The 21,014-nt window shown below is 36.4% G+C and overlaps 1 protein-coding gene across 14 annotated transcripts in view; it reads right to left on the bottom strand.

Moving 5' to 3' along the window:
- The window catches only part of Kctd9 (potassium channel tetramerization domain containing 9), a 34,161-nt gene that overhangs the window by 11,257 nt on the left and 1,890 nt on the right, over positions 1-21,014 (bottom strand). For 3 of the 14 annotated variants that reach the window (XM_021261301.2, XM_004848361.4, XM_087216796.1), the window contains exons 2-6: positions 12,260-12,381; positions 10,087-10,130; positions 6,365-6,461; positions 5,682-5,740; positions 5,354-5,482 (exon numbers count right to left, since the gene is read on the bottom strand). In XM_021261301.2, coding sequence (XP_021116960.1) covers positions 5,354-5,482; positions 5,682-5,709 — 157 coding nt within the window. In that variant the 5' untranslated portion in view covers positions 5,710-5,740; positions 6,365-6,461; positions 10,087-10,130; positions 12,260-12,381. Of the gene's footprint in view, positions 1-5,353; positions 5,483-5,681; positions 5,869-6,364; positions 6,462-8,771; positions 9,127-9,171; positions 9,305-10,086; positions 10,131-12,259; positions 12,382-12,735; positions 12,881-21,014 lie in introns of those variants that run through there. The other 11 variants (XM_013073463.3, XM_087216802.1, XM_087216797.1 and 8 more) reach the window with 9 other exon arrangements.

The raw sequence follows: 21,014 nt of genomic DNA, 5'->3' as shown, positions 1-21,014 counted from the left end.
CTTCAAGGGAGTGGCCCTAGGTGGAAACTCACCAGGAAGAGTTCTAACGGGCCTCGCTTTCAGGTTGCCGAGATCTGCTGGGGAAATCAGAACTTCTTGGGCAATGTGGTTTAGTGCTTTTCTAATTCTAGGTGTAGAATTAACCTTAAAAACTTCCAGAAAAGGTTTATAAATTAAAAAACATATATGGACCACTGAGAAAATGAAGTTTTAGTGTATTTTCTATTAGCACCAGTAGGGCCTGGATTTGAAACCCAACTCTGCTACTTTCTACTTTTTCAGTCTCAGAGAAATTAGTGTAGGTTATTTTAAACTATTTAGCTTTGGGGGACAACCTGGAAGCTACATGAAGAGTTTGGGTGGAGAATGTGCAACATTCTTTAAAGTATCTTGTGATAAGGTCCTAGGAAAACATGAACCATCCAAATCTGAAACTAGTAAAAGCAAAGAAATTATAAAGATCAGAGTAGAAATTAATGAAATAGAGATACATACACACACAAAATACAAAGGACCAATGAATCAGAATTGGTTCTTTGGGGGCCAGGGATTTAGCTCAGTGGTTCCGGCGCCTGCCTCACAAGCACAAGGTCCCGAGTTCAATCCCCAGTACCAAAAAAAACAAACAAAAAAACACCCCACTAAAGAACTGGTTCTTTGAAAGGCTAGAAATGGGTCTGGGATAGGAAGACAGGAGGGAGGGGATCAATTTTATTACTTTCTTTGAAAGGCTAGAAATGGGTCTGGGATAGGAAGACAGGAGGGAGGGGATCAATTTTATTACTTTCTTCTCTGATCTTTTTTTTTTTTTTTTGATCAGAGTAGGTATTTTATTCATGTTTGCAAACATCATAGCATACTTTATGCATCACTGGGGATGAAACCTGGGGCTTGCATATGAGGCAAGCCCTCTACCACTGTACTATATTCCCAGCCCCTGGGCTTTATATAACTATATATGCATACTTTGTGAAGCCATAACTCTATGGCTATGACTGTATCTATTTTTTAATACTTGAGATAACTTCATATTTAAACTTTTTTTTTTTTTTTTGTACCGGGGATTGAACTCTGGTCCTTGTGCTTGCACAGCAGGCAGCGAAACCGCTGAGCTAAATCCCCGGCCCATATTTAAACTTTTAAAAAGAACTTTTACATGACAGGGAGGGCAGAGGAATGGGGAAAAAAATAAGAACCAAGAGAGATTACGTAAAGGTGCAAATTTCTAACGATGAATGTCATTATATTGTATACCTAAAATGTACCAACGGAATTTAAATAAATAAATAAATAGAAACACAGAAGTCACTGACTGAGATGTGCGTAAGCTAGGGAGTGAACATGTGTGGTGTCTCTGTGCATGGAATGACGCCCCATAATAAAAGGAAAGAAATACAGCTTGAATCACAATAACAGGCCAAGTGGCAGAGCCAGTCACAAAAGAGTCCATTTGTGTAATATTATAGCAAGAGCAATGTATAGCAACAGAAAGCAGGCAGTTACAGGGGAGCAGAATGGAGGGCAGTAATCCCTATAAAGAGGCAAAAGGAGAATTTTTGCAGTGAAAACACATTTTGAATGTGATGTGCTGGTGATTGGAAGCATCATATATTTCTCACATTTACCAAGCTGTGCAGCTAAAATGCGTAAACTTAATTCTATATAAAGTATTTCGCAATAAGGTTCTTAAGAATAAGATAACAGTAAAATCTAAGAAATACCAAAATGTCCCACATTGGAGGAGTGTCCTGTTCACCCACAGAACTGATAACCAAGCATAGGCATATTTTTTTTTCCCCATTAACTTTATTGGTACATTATAGGTATAAAATAGAGTTACATTCATCACTGGGATCTTGCACATTACATGAGTATCTTGGTTCTTATTTTTTTTCCCCTTCTGTTGCCCTCCCTTTACCCCCTCTACCATTCCCTATTTGCAAAGACCTTGTTTCCATTTTTTTCCTTTACCTTTTTTCCCTTCCCCTACCCCTCCCAATTCCCCTGCTCTTTTAGACCTTTTCTTCCTGTTACACAGTATCAGTTATACATTTTTTAAATTATAAGATCTAGGAGACATTACCACAGATTTTACAGAATTTAAAAGGATATAGAAAGCATATTACAAAAATCTGTTTTGAAATAAATTTGACAACTTCTAAGAAGTAACTTAGAAGACAAATTAATGAAACTAACTCTGGAGGAAATATCAAATTTGAATAGCACCTATTAAAGAAAGTATATTCCTAGCTTGAAAACCTACCTATATGACAACAGCAGGCTCATAAACATTTTAACTGATAAATTATATCAAACAATTAAAGCAGAAAAGAGAAGGAACACTTCTCCCCTCATTTTAGGAACTCAACCTTGTGCTAATCCTAAAACTGGATAAAGATAATAGAAGAAAAAAGTATGAACATAGATAAAAATTTGTTTAACAAAACAAACTATTAGAAGTCAGATCTGGCAGGATGTAGAAAGTGGTTTTGTTATAGGGATGGCAGTGTTGGTTCAGCATTGGAAGATCCACCACCAAAAGTCATCCTTTTAACAGAGGAAAGGAAAAAGCCATATGATCCTGTCACTAGTCGGAGAAAAAGTATTCGACTAAATTCTACAGCTGTTCATGGTAAAAGCTATCAGAAGACTAGAAGTAGAACAGAAACTTCTCAACAGATTAAAGACATCTACTCCATAATTCCAGCGAGAACGCCTTACATAAATGGAGAAGATACAATGCTTTCTCCTTAAGGTGGGGAACAAGGGCAGATATGCTTACTCTTTATCTGTCCATTAAACTTTGAAACCTAGTCCCCACCAAAATAGTCTGGCAATAAAATGACACAACTAGGATAGGATTGGCATGGCAGAAGCAAAATCTTTATATGTAGATGAAATGATCATCTACAGAGAAAATACTAAGAAATCTCTAGAAGCCCCTAGAACTTGTACTTGAATTTAGCAGGATTAGAAAACACAAGGTATATATAAAAATTCAGGTCTGTGTATACTTGCTATAAATGAAGAATTGGATATTGAAATTTAAAAGTTATGTAGGAGTACAAAGGACCTAGAAAAGTTAAAAACAAAAACAAAAACAAACAGTGTTGGAAGACGTTTAGTACCTAATTTTAAGACTTCTTCTAAAGCTACAGTTATCAAGGCAGTGTTGGTGTAAGGAAAGACAGATCAATGGAATAAAACAGAGAATCTAGAAATAGAACTACACATATATGGTCCACTGAGTTTTGAAAGATTATTTAACATTAGCATTTTATAGACTATAAACTCAATTCAAGAGCTGAGGAAGAGATGGTGTTTTCAGCAAACGCCACTAGAACACCTGGTATCCATATATAAAAAATTAACCTCAACCCTTTTTTTCCATACATGAATATAACTTGAAGGGATCTATGAACCTAAAAAAGAAAGTCTAAAAGTATAAAACTTTAAGAAGAAATTATAAGGGAAAATATTTATGAATTCAGGGTAGGCAAGAACTACCTAGGATACAAAAAACATGATGTATAAAAGAAAAAAATTGATAAATGAGATTCCATCAAAATTTAGAACTTTAAATGATATCATTAAAATGAAAAGTAGTCCTTAAACAGACCATATTTACAATGCATATAACCTATGAGCAGAATATATAAAGAATTCTTAGAGCTCATTAATAGACAACCCAATTAAAATATAGACACAAGAAGATGATAAATAGCCACTACAGCACAAGGAATGGTCTGCAACTCTAGAATCAGAAAAATACTAATCAGTACAATAATAAGATTGAATTATACACTCATTAGGGAGATGAAGTCAAAAGTTTTAAAAAGCCTTGTCATGACTTTTTCTTTTTGTTGGATTCTCCCCCTTTGCATTTAATTTGTCACTCCCAATGGATTCATTCTGCAGGGTTTCCTGGGGTTGTGATCCTCATTGTCTTTTCCTAGGGTACTGTCTAAAATTTTTTGGAGTGCCGGTTTGGTATTCATGAAGTTCCTGAGGTGCTCTTTATCATCAAAGTATCTTATTTCTCCATCAATCTTTTTTAAAATTTTTTTTAAATTTTTTCCTTTTTTTCCCTTTTATTTATTTATTTTTTCTCCATCAATCTTGAAAGACAGTTTTGCAAGGTACATCAATCTGGGTTGGAGGCTGTTTTCCTTTAGGGCTTGAAATACATCACTCCAAGCTCTTCTTGCCTTGAGGGTTTGCGTTGAGAAGTCTGCTGTGATTCTGATGGGCTTTCCTTTGTATGTGATTTGTTTCTTTTCTCTCACTGCTTGTAGAATTTTTTCTTCTGTTGGATTTCTGGAATCCTAACTATTATATGCCTATGTGGAGATTTTTTTGATTAAGGCTAGCTGGTGTCCTATATGCCTCACTTATCTGTATATCAAGTTCTTTTCCCCTCCTTGGGAAGTTTTCTGCCATCACTTTTGTGAAGAGTTTTTTTATGTCATCTGCACTCTCTCCTCTTTCTTCATTAACTCCAATCAGTCTTGTTATTCTTCTTTGCATTGTCTAGCAGCTGCTGGACTGATTTCTCGTGTTCCCTTACAATTTTAAAGCAATTTTTCTTTTCCTCCTCACTAATTGCAATCTTATCTTCTATATGTGAAATTCTATCCTCACATTGGTTCATTCTGCTGTGCAGACTTTCGATGGAGTTTTTAATCTCTCGGAAATCTGTATCTGTTTTATGGATTTCCATTTGTTTCCTATGTTGGGATTCCATCACGTTCCTCAGATCCTCTATTTTTTTATCTGTGTCCTCTCTAGATTAATCATGTCTTGCACCATGAGCAAAATCTTTGTTGTTATCTGAGTAATTATTTCTGATTTCATTTTTCCCAGATCCTCCTTTGTTGCCAGTTCAGAGATTCCAGGTGGTTGAGTATCAGATTGTTCCATCTCGTTTCCCTTTGGAGTTGCTGTAGGTGACCGGAAGTCTGTTTTTGAGGCTTAAGTCTTCTCATTTCCACGGGGGTCGGAGGGGGGGTGCTTCTGTCACCCACGTGGCTCACCTTCTCTGCCCTAGGAGCTTGGGATGGCGGCGGGGGAGCTTCCTTCCGGGTGCTGGGACTGGCTGAGCTTCTCTGCCTTAGGAGCCTGGGATCTCTTCTCTGATCTTTATAATTTCTTTCCTTCTAATACATACTAAGACTACAGACCCAAAATGATACCTGAGATCTATTTCTATACCTATATATACTCATACATGTGTGAAAACCTAGTTTAAAAAGTGGAAAAGGTATCTTTGCTCTGTGAAAATATATATTACACATAAAAAACAAAATAAGAAATCCTAAACTTACAAAAATGTGAGGAATCATTGAAAACTCACCCAATAAGTTAATGCCATCATTTACAATGAGCTGTCCATGACGCAAGTAGTTCAAAATGGGTTCAAAGTACTCAGGACTTCGGTCAATTAAGAAAGCTCCTCTATGATCTTGTTTATTTCCCCAGACACCTGTGTCACCATCACAATGAAGAAAGCCCCCCATAAACCATAATAGTTAGAATTAATGAAAGAAAATTGTATAATATGCCAGCAAGTTTTTACCAATGTGAAAATTACTGATACTACTAAAAAGTACATTCAGGAGCAACAGAGTCCACACACATAGCAATAGATCACACGAATGGTAAAAACAGTGCCTTATACTCACCTTTGTCCTTGAACATGTGGGCCAGCATACTGTCGGGTTCTTTATTCACTAAAGTGCTCCTAAGAATTCAGGGAAAAAAATTGATTTCTCCATGTGTCTTTATAAACAAACATATTTAAGTCAAGTGTATACTTGATTTCAGCTGTTCTTTCAAAAAGATGCATACTATAACCTGGTAGGAGTAATGCTGGGAAACAAAAACGTCCAATAAGTTGCTATTTATCAAAATCCCTTATCTGGCACTTCCTTTGATTTACACAGTTTTATCTTTATTTAAATACTAATATCCTTCTAGGCAGATATTATATCACAATATTGTTTATCATCTAAACTTATTTTTCTCCCTGTAATAAGTAGCTGTAATCTCTACAAAATTCAATATTGTTATTTTTACTTGCATTTCAAGTATATTATTGATATCAAAAGGCACGTTCTAAAACACTGAATTCATGCTTTTTATGCCTTCTTTGGAATGGCATGGCAATTAGGTTCTATTTTTTTCTTTAAAAAACTTTCCAAAAAATGTTTTCATATCATATTGTATATTTACGCAGCCATTTGATTACCTTGTAAGGATTCAGCAAATTACAGGAAAGAATAAATGGTACATATAGCGCCTTTCATTCTCTCTTAGCGCGCACACACACATACACACACACACACACACACACACACACACCTACCGTGTAGTTGTAAAGTACCGCCCTCCAACATTTAATGTTAGCCAGTCTGTGTGGGATCCCAACAATCCTTCAGGTGGTTTAGAATCTGTCTGAGGATCTAGAGATGACAACCAGAAAATACAGATATTAAATGGGGGATTTGGGGGAGACCATGTGAAACTAAATCTACCCTAAAAGCACACATAAAAGAATTACTAGGACAGCAAAACCCCAACCCACAGGCAGCATCTACAACAAAACTAGGTGATAAGGTTGTCCCAAAGACACCTGCAGCTGGAGGAGCAGCATGTCCCCAACCTCGATGAAGAAAAGCAGAGAAGCAACAGGGTGTGCGATGGACCCAAGAATTTCAAGCTATGCAGAGGTGCTGTTTCATAGCTGGACAAACCCGACACAGCCAGCTGAAAGTAGGAGGGGCATGGGCATGTTCATCCCCAAAATGGGTGACACAGGAGCTTGCACTAGTATCTCAAAGGGGTGGAAATTATCTCTGAAAACCAACCAGCCAAAACTCCTTTCTAAGTGCAAAGCTCCACATCATGATAAGACACTGGGGAAGGGTTCCAAGCAGAACAAAACAATGACAACAGAGACAAAAAGGAGTCCAAAAAAGGTAAGAAGTTTAATAGACCTGAATTATATCAGAAAATAATCCTGTATTTTTAATACTTTACAAAACAGAAAAGGAATTCTAGGGTCATAAAATTAAAAAAAAAACTTTCCTAAGTCAGTTATCCCTTCTCAAATTAAGTAAAACTTAATTTCATGTTAAAATGAGTAACAGGAAGTGATAGAGATCAAATCCATATATAAATATTAAATACATAGGAAAGAGCAGGAAACATATCCCTACAGACAATAAAAAAGAAATGTTCACTAAATAGATAAAAACTATAATGTTCCAAAGCATGCTAAAAGTAGTAAATAAATATAAAGAATAAGAGAAACTAGAATTGTAAAATTCAGAAATGAGGTGAGGAAGTTAGGAGAAAAATAGAAATAAAAGAAAAAACTATTTTAAAAATGAAGATTAAACTAGGAGAAAGATAAGAACGACTAAATTCAATGTTCTCAGGGAAATAAAAGGTGAAAAAGAAAAAGCTTTACAAATCAAACATATAAAGAGATGAAAAGGATTTATAAAATCCTTTCAAATATAAAAAACAAATGTAGAAGATTTAACTTATGACAGGAATCCTTAAAGAAAATCAAAGCAAGATGACAAAATAGGTAATTTAAAGTTAAAGAAAATATACTTGAAATTAAGAAATATAAATATTTACAACCATGCATTAAAAAGGACCCATCACATACCCGAAGAAACCAACCCAGAACACCAAGAAATATTCTACTAAAATACTGTGCATCAAAAAAAGAAAAATCAGGCCGGGGATTTAGCTCAGTGGTTCCGGCACCTGCCTCACAAGCGCAAGGTCCCGAGTTCGATCTCTGGTACCTGCCCCCCCGCCCAAAAAAAGAAAGAAAAGAAAAATCCTTTCAAGGATCTAAGAGAAATAATCACATAAGAGATCAGAGTTTTTGATGGCAACACTTTCTGCCAGAATAAAGTGGAATATACAGTATTTAAGTCTTCAAATAAAGAAAATGTGAACCAAGCCTTTTTCCATAGGTTCCCTGGGATATAAGCGACATAAAACACACATATTTAAAGTCTATAATTTGATAAGCACGGACATGATTCTACATCTGACTTTCAAGTGTAGAAGCCAAAACTTACAAGGAGCAAGATGTCAGAGAACACTGTTCTCACAGACTCTCTGGGCAGAATCTATTAGAGTGGAGGCGAGCATTAAACATGCCTGAAAAAGTGAAGCTAAATGAGGGCCCTCAGGGAGAGAGCACAGTCATACTGTAAGTAAATACATGTTCTAACAATGCGGAAACACAATCATTCTCAGTGAGTGGAGAGAGGAGCCAGCTGTGGCGGTATGAGGCTGAGGCAGGAGGGCTGCAGTTCAGGCAGCAAAGACCTTGCCTCCAAAAGAAAAGAAGGGGCTTGAAAGTCTAGTGCAAAGGCCCTGAATTCAATCCACAGTACTGCCAGAAAAAAAGAAAGAAGTAGAAAGGATGACAATATGCAAGAAACGCATAACTATTTTCAGTAAGCATACTGGTACTAAAAGTACTGGGATTGTTATTTGTTTGGAATGAAGTAAATAATGAGACATTACAATTCTATCACTGGTTATACGGCTAAAAATCAGAATTACTGCTATAGAATAAAGGATATACAGATATAAGAGAGAAGTTAAAAAAACCTCTATGATCCTGACCATCAACTGGAAGCACTATGAACCCATTTTATCTATTTATATATTATATTACAGGACATAAACTTTATAGCCCACATTACGTAACACTGTACGTAAATCTTCTCTCTAGCTACCTGTATACTTCTCATTGTTGCCATCAAAAAGGCCCAACAGCAATTATGAACCCTGTGGCCAAAGCTGCCCTAGTGCTCAGCTTGTATCTTGAAATCACAATAATCAACTCTCGAAAAAAATGTTGATTCAGGTCTGTGACAAGAAAGGTAAGATGAACATCCTGGTACTCCAGAAGGGAAAGAAACTGTAAAAGACAGATGGAGCTATGTTAGAAAGGTTTCCCCAGCCATGTAAGACCATGTGAGCATCAGTGAATGCAGACAATGGAAACACACGAAATGTGTCTAAATCTAAGAGTTTTGAGCAACACACAAAACAAATTCTAATACTTTTTATTTTATTTTTGGCGCTGGAAACCAAAGCCAGGGCCTCATGCACGCTAACCACACACTCTATTACCGGGCTACCATCCCATCCTGACTTCTGTTTAATAAACCGCTGTTTGTATGCAATGAACCAATAAGTAGCCACTGTCTGCCAACCATGCTTAGGCAGGTGGATAAAAGACAATGAGGAAGATTTGCTCCAGGTTCTAAGGAGAGACAGAGAAGAACATGAGCTTACTTGTAAGCTGGCGACAGCCTGAGCAAAGATCCTGAGAATTATTGCTACAAATGTTTAAACATACATTCAGGTGTGACCGTATGGAACTTAAAATAAAATAAATATGCTCATTAGGGGCTGGGGATTCAGCTCAGTGGTTCCACTGCCTGCCAGGCAAGTGCAAGGGCCCGAGTTCAATTCCCAGTACCGAAAAAAAAAAAAAAAGCTCATTAAAGAGTACTTGCTTACATAAGCTTTAGGGTTTTTCTTTTGAGATATTCTTAATGATACACAATTTCTTCCAAATCTAAGGGCAGGACACCCATGTATTCCCATGTATGGCATTTGCCAAGACATTTTTTGATTAATTTGCTTTGCCTAGCAGTGAAGGACTGTCAAACTACTTATCTTACAAATGAGTAACATAACTCTAAAAGAAATTCTGAATTACTACCAAAGAGAAAAATTAGAATAGTTGTAACTTCTAAAGTCAAAATCACTCCATCATGTCAAAGCTAATAAAGATGAACAAATTAAGAGCATCTCAAAGGCTTGTAAAGAGAAGGTATTCATACTAGTATACCACCATATAATTCAAATTATAAATGTACTTTAACACACTCACCCAATGTAGAATCAAAAAGTGTACAAGTTTTGAGTATACCCATGAGATCCTTTTAATGTTAAGCTATATAACTCCATGTAAAGTATTTACCATTTTACCTTTTTTAATTTTGGTAAACAAAATTGGCCTTTAAGAAAGACACTTACCAATAAATGGCTCTCCTTCACACACAAACAAAACATCATCATCCCTGGGGAAACCAAAATTTTAAAAAGTCACCATCAAAACTTAGAAATCACATTAATTATCTGTTGATTATAGGAACTATTACTTAGCATTATTTAGAAAATGGGTTTTGCTGTCAATCTGCGTACAAAGAAGTTTAATTTTCAGCACTTTGTTTAACCCCCTGACCTACTACTGTCCCCGGGTTTAAATTCAAATGTCCTCTATACATAAAGATGCAAGGGTCCTGTGCATAAGAGTATTTTTGAAATGGAAAAAAAAAAACACTATGCAAATTATGTGAATTTGACTTCTTTTTGTTTTCTTTTCCCTACTTTTAGAGATAGGATCTTGCTATGCAGTCCAGGCAGCCCTTCAACTCACTATGTAGCCAAGGCTGGCCTCAAGCTTGCATCAATCCTCCTGCCTCAGCCTCCCTGGTGCTTGATTACAGGTTTGCACCACCATGTCCAGCTTGGCTTATTAACTGACTAATGTACTATTCTACTCAAAATATGATTAAAGTCATAGCCAACTTCTTTCTTTTAACTTTACTTTAATTCTTCAACCACAGACAAATTATTGGAGCTCTTTCCTAAGTCATTAGCTGCTATATGTGAAATTTTCATATTATATCCAAAAAAAATACAATTTGTACTAACTCTGCTCTACATACTCACTACATTCACACTTAAGACTCAAATGTAAATGACTGCATGTTAACATACAGTTCTGGAGAATCAGATGTTATGTGTACATCTTCCTCCCCAGCCCAGGCCACCCCACGATTAGGGTAAGTGAATGATCAGACTGTAGACAAGAAACCACTGAACAGGTACATCTTGTATAGCTCTGAAGCCTTCAGTTATGTCCTACAGGACACCACTGGTACACACTGAGTTTTTCTTAAAAGCAGATTTTGTGTTAGAAAATTAGTGATGTAGATCATTCAATGTTAACTATTCACAGAAACAGATAAGTTGTAAGACAGAAATTTAAAAACTAAAATTCTCTTATTTGGATTTAAAATGCAGTTTATATTTCCTGCACACGATGCCAGGCAACTTTCTTAGAATAGGCTGAAAGTTTGTTTTCATTAGCTCTGTGGAGCTGTGCCTGCCGGGCAAGCTCAAGGTCCTGAGTTCGATCCCTGGTATTGGAAAAAAATTATCTCATTAACAAAAATCAATTACTAAACTCTAGGACCTAGGTAAATCACTTAACTTCTTAGACGGTTAGTTTCCTGTTGGTAAAATGAAGGCTGTAGCAGTAATTAAGTTTGAGGGCAGCACATTACACTGAAAGGTCATTCTGACCTGGGTTCAGAGATTACATTTTATACACAACTGTAATTTAGAGCATCATCATCTTCACACTATCAATTTAAAAACCCACGCTTTGTCGGCCAAATGAGAGAACTCAGGCAGGGCAATTACAACACACTGCATGGTCAGCACTTAACTTGCGTTCCCTTTACTGTTTGTGGTTGTTGTCACATCTCTTCGTGCTCTAAAATTCTCTGACTCTGAGAAAGGAGTGAGAACTTGCTTTGAAGAGATCATCTTCCTTGGATATTGAACAAAACACAGACCCAAAAATGTACTACATGCTGGATCTCCAGCACTGTCTCTCTCAGGATTCTATCTTATTTAATAAGTTTTTGCAAAATAAGGTCTCTGTGATGTTTATAAAACTCAAAGCACTCTTAGGAAAGGATTTAATAACGAGCAGATACATATAAAAGAGATCAGTTGGATTTTTAACATTACAAACTGCTTATCTTGGGCTGGGGATTTAGCTCAGTGGTTCCGGTGCCTGCCTTGCAAGCACAAGGTCCCGAGTTCAATCCCCAGTACCAAAAACACCCAAATAACAAAACTGCTCATCTTCCTGGATTATCTCAAGGACCATAAAAAAAATTCCTGATAGTTACACATGAACTATGCAGGAAGACTGTCAATGTATGAAATATAGTAAGGGTTCTCTATCCAGTCAATATAACTCAAGTCCAAATGACTGAAATTCACAAGAGCTAACTATACCTAATCACTTGCCAAAACCCTCTGGTCTTAACAGCAATGAAACCACTGCTCCAGGGAAACAGCCCAGCCTGAGAAGCCGAGGCACAGGTCGCTCAGGGAGACCGATGGTTACCTGATCAGAGCGATGTCATCAATCAGTCCGCCCTTCCCGTTGTACACACTGGTGGCTTTTATCCCGAGTTTACTGCTGGCCACAGAGAGCAAATCAGATAAAGTCCCATATACAGCAACCACCTGGAAACACACCAGATTAATTTGAACAACTTACACAATGAATTTTACCACCCATAAATTATCAACCATCAAACAATAAACAGGACTGAAAAATCAGAGTATCAGAACAGAAATTTCAAGGGTTCTTAACAGTGACCCTTTTTCTTTTATGACTCATACATTTACTATTGAAGAAATCCGAAAAAAGAAAAGAAATTCCTGTTGACCAAAACCAAACTCCAATCTTAAAATACAGGTGTTCTAGTTCTAATACAAGATAGACCTGTGCTTGAATGTAGATTCTGACATATTCTGGCTATCAACTTGGGACAACTTTTCCCACTTGTGTTGCTTTTTTTTGAGACAGTGTCTCACCATGTAGTTCAGACCAGCCTTGAACTCACTGTGTAGCTGGGAGGCTGGCCTCAAACTTGTGACGATCCTCCTGCCTCAGCTTCCCAGGTGCTGGGATTATAGGCAATTACAGGCATGGGCCACCATGCCCAATATGTTGGTTTAACTAGTAATGAAGCAAACAATAAAACCTACATTAGAGGGTTAACTGGAAGAGGACAAAATGAGTTAATGCCTAAAAGCTTAGCAAAGTGCGTATTGCTATACACAGGCTGATTATCCTTTATCCAAAATGCCTGGGACCAGAAGTTATTTCAAACTATTTTAGATTTCAGAATATTTGCATACCCTTAGGGCTGAGCGTCCCTAATCTAAAAATCTGAAATTCAACTTGAAATCAAATTTCAGAAGAGATGTTCAGCTTGTACTATGCTTATTTTCGTATCCTCACTGAGCCTGAGAGGCCAAGCATTTATAAAATGATCATGGCTATAAAGGTTATTTGCTCTGAGCGTGTTATACCCCCTCGTGTGTACCTGAAGTTTCCGTGTCACCGTGATTACCTACTTTAATAATGAGGCACTAAGAATGGAAGCATTTTATGGAATAAATAAAGAAGCACATATATTTTAAACTTTATAATGACTATATTATACTACTATTCAAACTGAATCCTTTCCAAATTTCAAATCTCATGAAATGAAAGCAATCTACAAGTTGGGATAGTAAATGGTAGTATATATACCATGCCTAACAGGACTGGCTACTTTTAATTATCCTTTAAACATCATTTTTTTAAAACCTTATTGGTACATTTTAGGTATAAAATACAGTTACATTCATCATTGGGAACTTGTACCTTTACACGATGTATCTTGGTTCTTATTTTTGTTCCCCTTCCCTTGCCCTCCCTTCACCCCCTCCACCCTTCCCTATTTGCAAAGACCTTGTTTCCATTTTTTTCCTCTTCTCATATTTTTTCCTTTCTCTTTTTTCCCTTCTCCTACCCCTCCCAATTCCCCTGCTCTTTTACACCTTTTCCTCCTGTCACACAATTATCAGCTATACATTTTTAAAATTACAATATTAAGATCTAGGAGACATTACCACAGATTTTACAGAATTTAAAAGGATATAGAAAGCATATTACAAAAATCTGTTTTGAAATAAATTTGACAACTTCTAAGAAGTAACTTAGAAGACAAATTAATGAAACTAACTCTGGAGGAAATATCAAATTTGAATAGCACCTATTAAAGAAAGTATATTCCTAGCTTGAAAACCTACCTATATGACAACAGCAGGCTCATAAACATTTTAACTGATAAATTATATCAAACAATTAAAGCAGAAAAGAGAAGGAACACTTCTCCCCTCATTTTAGGAAATCAACATTGTGCTAATCCTAAAACTGGATAAAGATAATAGAAGAAAAAAGTATGAACATAGATAGAAATTTGTTTAACAAAACAAACTCTTAGAAGTCACATATGGCAGGATGTAGAAAGTAGTTTTTTTTATAGGGATGGCAGTTTTGGTTCAGCATTGGAAGATCCACCACCAAAAGTCATCATTTTAACAGAGGAAAGGAAAAAGCCATATGATCCTGTCACTAGTCGGAGAAAAAGTATTCGACTAAATTCTACAGCTGTTCACGGTAAAAGCTATCAGGAGACTAGAAGTAGAACAGAAACTTCTCAACAGATTAAAGACATCTACTCCATACTTCCAGCGAGAACGCCTTATATGAATGGAGAAGATACAATGCTTTCTCCTTAAGGTGGGGAACAAGGGCAGATATGCTTACTCTTTATCTGTCCATTAAACTTTGAAACCTAGTCCCCACCAAAATAGTCTGGCAATAAAATGACACAATTAGGATAGGATTGGAAAGGCAGAAGCAAAATCTTTATATGTAGATGAAATGATCATCTACAGAGAAAATACTAAGAAATCTCTAGGAACCCCTAGAACTTGTACTTGAATTTAGCAGGATTAGAAAACACAAGGTATATATAAAAATTCAGGTCTGTGTATACTTGCTATAAATGAAGAACTGGATATTGAAATTTAAAAGTTATGTAGGAGTACAAAGGACCCAGAAAAGCCAAAGCCCAAAACAAAAACAAAAACAAAACCAGTGTTGGGAGACATTTAGCACCCAATTTTAAGACTTCTTCTAAAGCTACAGTAATCAAGGCAGTGTTGGTGTAAGGAAAGACAGATCATTTGAATAAAACAGAGAATCTAGAAATAGAACTACACATATATGGTCCACTGAGTTTTGAAAGATTATTTAACATTAGCATTTTATAGAATATAAACTTGATTCAAGAGCCAAGGAAGAGATAGTGTTTTCAGCAAACGCCACTAGAACACTTGGTATCCGTATATAAAAAATTAACCTCAACCTTTTTTTCCCATACATGAAAATAATTTGAAGAGATCTATGGACCTAAATAAGAAAGTCTAAAAGTATAAAACTTTAAGAAGAAATTATAAGGGAAAATATTTATGAATTCAGGGTAGGCAAGAACTACCTAGGATACAAAAAACATGATGTATAAAAGAAAAAAAATGATAAATGAGATTCCATCAAAATTTAGAACTTTAAATGACATCATTAAAATGAAAGGTAGTCCTTAAACAGAGCATATTTACAATGCATATAACCTATGAGCAGAATATATGAAGAATTCTTAGAGCTCATTAATAGACAACCCAATTAAAATGTAGACACAAGAAGATGATAAATAGCCATTACAGCACAAGGAATGGTCTGCAACTCTAGAATCAGAAAAATACTAATCAATACAATAATAAGATTGAATTATACACTCATTAGGGAAATGAAGTCAAAAGTTTTAAAAGCCTTGTCATGACTTTTTCTTTTTGTTGGATTCTCCCCCTTTGCATTTAATTTGTCACTCCCAATGGATTCATTCTGCAGGGTTTCCTGGGGTTGTGATCCTCATTGTCTTTTCCTAGGGTACTGTCTAAAATTTTTTGGAGTGCCGGTTTGGTATTCATGAAGTTCCTGAAGTGCTCTTTATCATCAAAGTATCTTATTTCTCCATCAATCTTTTTTAAAATTTTTTAATTTTTTCCTTTTTTTCCCTTTTATTTATTTATTTTTCCTCCACCAATCTTGAAAGATAGTTTTGCAAGGTACATCAATCTGGGTTGGAGGCTGTTTTCCTTTAGGGCTTGAAATACATCACTCCAAGCTCTTCTTGCCTTGAGGGTTTGCATTGAGAAGTCTGCTGTGATTCTGATGGGCTTTCCTTTGTATGTGATTTGTTTCTTTTCTCTCACTGCTTGTAGAATTTTTTCTTCTGTTGGATTTCTGGAATCCTAACTATTATATGCCTATGTGTAGATTTTTTTTGATTAAGGCTAGCTGGAGTCCTATATGCCTCACTTATCTGTATATCAAGTTCTTTTCCCCTCCTTGGGAAGTTTTCTGCCATCACTTCTGTGAAGAGTTTTTTTTATGTCATCTGCACTCTCTCCTCTTTCTTCATTAACTCCAGTCTTATGTTATTCTTCTTTGCATCGTCTAGCAGCTGCTGGACTGATTTCTCGTGTTCCCTTACAATTTTAAAGCAATTTTTCTTTTCCTCCTCACTAACTGCAACCTTATCTTCTATATGTGAAATTCTACTGTCACATTGGTCCATTCTGCTGTGCAGACTTTCGATGGAGTTTTTAATCTCTCGGAAATCTGTTTGTATCTGTTTTATGGATTTCCATTTGTTTCCTATGTTGGGATTCCATCATATTCCTCAGATCCTCTTTTTTTTAACATGTCCTCTCTAGATTTATTAATCATGTCTTGCACCATGAGCAAACTCTTCGCTGTTATCTGAGTAATTATTTCTGATTTCATTTTTCCCAGATCCTCTTTTGTTGCCAGTTCAGAGAGTCCAGGTGGTTCAGTATCAGAGTGTTCCATCTTGTTTCCCTTTGGGGTTGCTGTAGGTGATCCAGAAATCTGTTTTTGAGGCTTGTTTATGTGTCTTCTCATTTCCGGGAGGTGGGGTGGGGGTGGGGTGCTTCTGGCGGCCACGTGGCTCACCTTCTCTGCCCTAGGAGCCTGGGATGGCGGTGGGGGAGCTTCCTTCCAGGTGCTGGGACCGGCTAAACATCATTTTTAAAGTGTAACTTATGTTACTGAAGTCTAAAATTTAAAGCCTGCACATATATTTAATAAAACATCTTTTCTTACATACTCATAACATTATATAATACAATCAATAAATTTATTGAATTTATGCACAATGATTTACCCAAATCAAGCACCAATGATAGTTCATAACTATAATGTAGAACTCATTTTACTCCAATTACACTCTCAGTTGTATACAATTTAAACATTTAAATGATTTTATTTGTAAAACAGATGATATAACTAATTTTTTTTTTTTTGGTACCGAGGATAGAACTCTGGATCTTGCAGTTGCAAGGCAGGAGGCAGAACCACTGAGCTAAATCCCCGGCCCTGACATAACTAATTCTAAAGCCAAGAAGGAAAATATTAAAAATGGAAAATTCAGACAATACAGTAAAGTGGTGAGGATATGGATCAACAGGACAGTTTACGCATTACTGATGTGAGTATAAATGACCACAGTGACTTTGACAATTTGGCATTATTTTGTAAACACAAAACATTTACATACCCTTATACCTAATAATTATAATTACATATATACCCACAAGTACACATATCTATACTTGTGTATATAGATACCCATGACACATACAATTGCAACTACATAAATACCTTATAATTGTATATATACAACTATAGAGTCCACCAAAACAATGTATACATCAAGAAAAGAAAAACTTGTATAAATATTTTAATACTCAATTTATTGAGACACCATGAGAACACAAGTTACCTTTGCCTTCTACAATTACAAGAAGTGCTCAAAGCGGTGGCCATGAGCTTTCGGACACTTACTAGTACAGTAGACTGCTGAAGTGGGTATACATTTTTGAATTCTGTGTATGTACTACATATACTGTATATAATTACAACTATACACACACCTCCCACAAGGCAATGGTTCTCAAAGGTGTGGTCTGGATACCTGCAATGTTAGAATCTTCTAGAATGGATAGAAATGCTACTGCTAACCCAGCCAGACCTGGTGGCGATGGATGCCAACAGTGTGTCTGTCTTCTCATCTTCCTAGTGATTCTGACGCATGGATACTGCCCTAGAAAACGCTTGCCCACGCACACCGGGGTACATGTACAGTAATATTCAGGGTAGCACTGTTAATTTAACAGTGAGATATAAGGAAGACAAACAACCAAATGTTCATTGACAGGAGAACAGATAAATTGTGGTAGTGCTCTTATATAATAATGGACTTACACAGGGCAGTGAAAATGAATAAACTATCACTATGTGGAGCATTATAGATGGCATGTTGGAAATAGTACATGGAAAGAAAAAAACAAGTCTCAAAAGACTACATATATTTTAGATGCAGTATATTTAAAAAACAAAAAATGTAGTTTAAGAGTACATATATATGTGGTAAAACTAGTGATTAAAAATGAAAAAAATAAGCAAAGAGAAATCTGAAAGTTTTTATTCTTTTCTTTTCTTCTTTTTGGTACCGGGGATCGAACTGAGGACCTTGCGCTTGTGAGGCAGGCGGTGGAACCACTGAGCTAAATCCCCAGCCCAGAGAAATATAAAATTCATGAAAATTGCTTCCTCAGGAGAAATGTAGGGAATAAGTGCACAAACACATTAAGATATTGGTAATATTCTAGTTCTTGGGTTGTGCGGAAGATTTAGGGATACCTGTTGTACTGTTTTCCTTCTAACCTTTACGTATGTTAATATTCTTTAAACACCAGTGCGGAATGAAGATGTTTCCTACTCCACTGTCTGCAGCGTTTGGCACGGTGACTCACACAGAAGGTGCTAGGGGTTAGGTGAACGAATGCAGCATACAGAAGGTCTAGGATTTTCACAGCTTGTCACTGAGTATTCTGAAGTAACAAACTAAACGGCATTTTGTGTGCAAGATGGACAGGAACTTTGTCTGCACTGACATCAGTTTGCTCAGAATCCATGTACTGCATTTAGGTATCAGAATCTCCATTTCTGCTTCCTTAATGCCAACTCATACAGGGTATTAAAAGAGAATAGGAATTATAAGGCATATGGAGGAGGGATGAAAAAGCGCAAGCATAACTAACTCTTGTGGCACTTTATTTTATTTTATTTTTTTATTTTTTGGTACCGGGGATCGAACTTGGGTCCTTGTGCTTGCACAGCAGGCGGCGAAACCACTGAGCTAAATCCCCGGCCCTCTTGTGGTACTTTAAAACAAAAACCCTATAACAAACATCCTAATTTTTTAGAACAGTGGCCTCGAAATATTGTGACTATGAACCCACTGGTAAAACACTTTTGAGTGTGTGCTCAGGCCTTTGTATATTTACTAATTATGCACTACTGTCAGAAAGAACCTGTTTCCCCAAATGACATAAGGATTTGTATCTACTTAGACTATAAACTGGCCAGTGAAAATCCCTGAAATATTTAGCAACAAGTTTATTGAAATGCTGCTAAATAGAAAACTGATTTTAACATTAAAAATTTTTAAAGGAAGAAAAGAAAAGAACTCTGAGGTCATTTATCTTCATGTGCTAGAAAATAATTTTAAGTATCTTGAGAATTCAGATGACCTCATCCTATCACTGGCTAATATTTCAAAGAACACTAAGAGGAAGGTTAATTGTTAATAGCAGTTATTAATTAGAACTTCAAACAGTCTTCTTTAAAACTTGGCACTTTTTGACTTGTAAGATCCAAAGAGATTTATTTTTTAATTTTTATTTATTTTCTATTTTTTTATTTTTTGGCACCAGGATTGAACTCTGGACCTTGAGCTTGTGAGGCAGGCACAGTGCCATTGAGCTAAATCCCCAGCAAGATTTTTTTATTTTAAAATCTCATAGTTTGGGGGCCAGGGATTTAGCTCAGTGGTTTCGCGGCCTGCTGCGCAAGCTCAAGGATCCAAGTTCAATCTCCGGTACCAAAAAAATAAAAAAATAAAATCTCACAGTTTGGGCTAAAAGCAGTAGCTCTGCCATTTTCTCACTGTTTATTTGTGCTTGTATAATTAATAACACCTTCAATAGGCTGGGTCTTTGAAGGATTATAAAGTCACTTGGCATTTCAGTCAGGGTTAGTTATGACTAGATGATCAAAATCCTAGCATCTTGTAAATTATGTATCACATCAAACCTAAGTGAAAATGAGAAGATGCTGGCTATCAACCCTTCTCACAGAAGATTCGACGTATTTCACAACTAGGTGTTCCTGGATTTGAAAAACGAAGGGCTCATATGATTTTACATTTTTAAGTAAAAAAAATGTAAACAAGGTATGTTCCTTCCTAAACTCCAATCCAGTTAATAAAATAGAAACTAGGTAAATAAAGAGATAATGTGACACAGATCTTCCAAGTGGTAGATGGGAAATCAAACTATTTCAGAGTTGTACTTTATATCTTGCATGTTCATAGCATCTGTGTCAAGATCACATCAATCCTGATTAAACAGTCACTGTGTGGATACACACGCACACACACATGTACATACACACAAAGGCTGTTATGGATTGTCTTGCTCTTTTGCCAACTAAGAGTCACTGGTTTTTGATCAGCTGAAGTGAGAAGAAACACTGACAATTAGTATTTCCTGTTTGGATTTTATGATCTTTGTAACACAAACATTAACTATTTGAGATGCATTTTTCCTGATCTTCTGAGATTCTCTAGGAAAATTTTTTTTTTTTTTTGGTACCGGGGATCAAACTTGGGTCCTTGCGCTTGCGCAGCAGGCGGCGAAACCACTGAGCTAAATCCCCAAGTCCACTACGAAAATATTTTTAAAGGAAATCAAACTTAAATCTATAAACCTATCCTACTGCAAACTAGAGTAGCTTTTTATTTTCAAAATTTTTATTAGTACCTGTTTGCAGTACATGAATTCTACAATCATCACGGGGAGTGGGTGCATGCACATAACACAGCTTGTTTCCTTTTTTGTTTGTTTGTTTTTTGGTACTGGATCGAACTTGGGTCCTTGCGCTTGCGAGGAAGGCAGCGGAACCACTGAGCTAAATCCCTGGCCTGCTTGTTTCTTTTTTTAATCCCTTTCCCCTTCCCACCCATGGCCTCCCTCCTCCTCTGAATCCCGTTCCCCATTTTATTCTTGTGGATATTATTAATCCTAACTCATGTTTATGACATACTGGTATA

The sequence above is a fragment of the Heterocephalus glaber genome, unplaced genomic scaffold (genome assembly GCF_053883595.1).
Source record: "Heterocephalus glaber isolate CG9 unplaced genomic scaffold, H.glaber_assembly_v1.0 deba00001460, whole genome shotgun sequence".
In the NCBI taxonomy this organism is placed as follows: Eukaryota; Metazoa; Chordata; class Mammalia; order Rodentia; family Bathyergidae; genus Heterocephalus; species Heterocephalus glaber.
The sequence above is the reverse complement of the archived record's forward strand: the minus strand, read 5'-3'. Positions and strand labels throughout refer to the sequence as shown.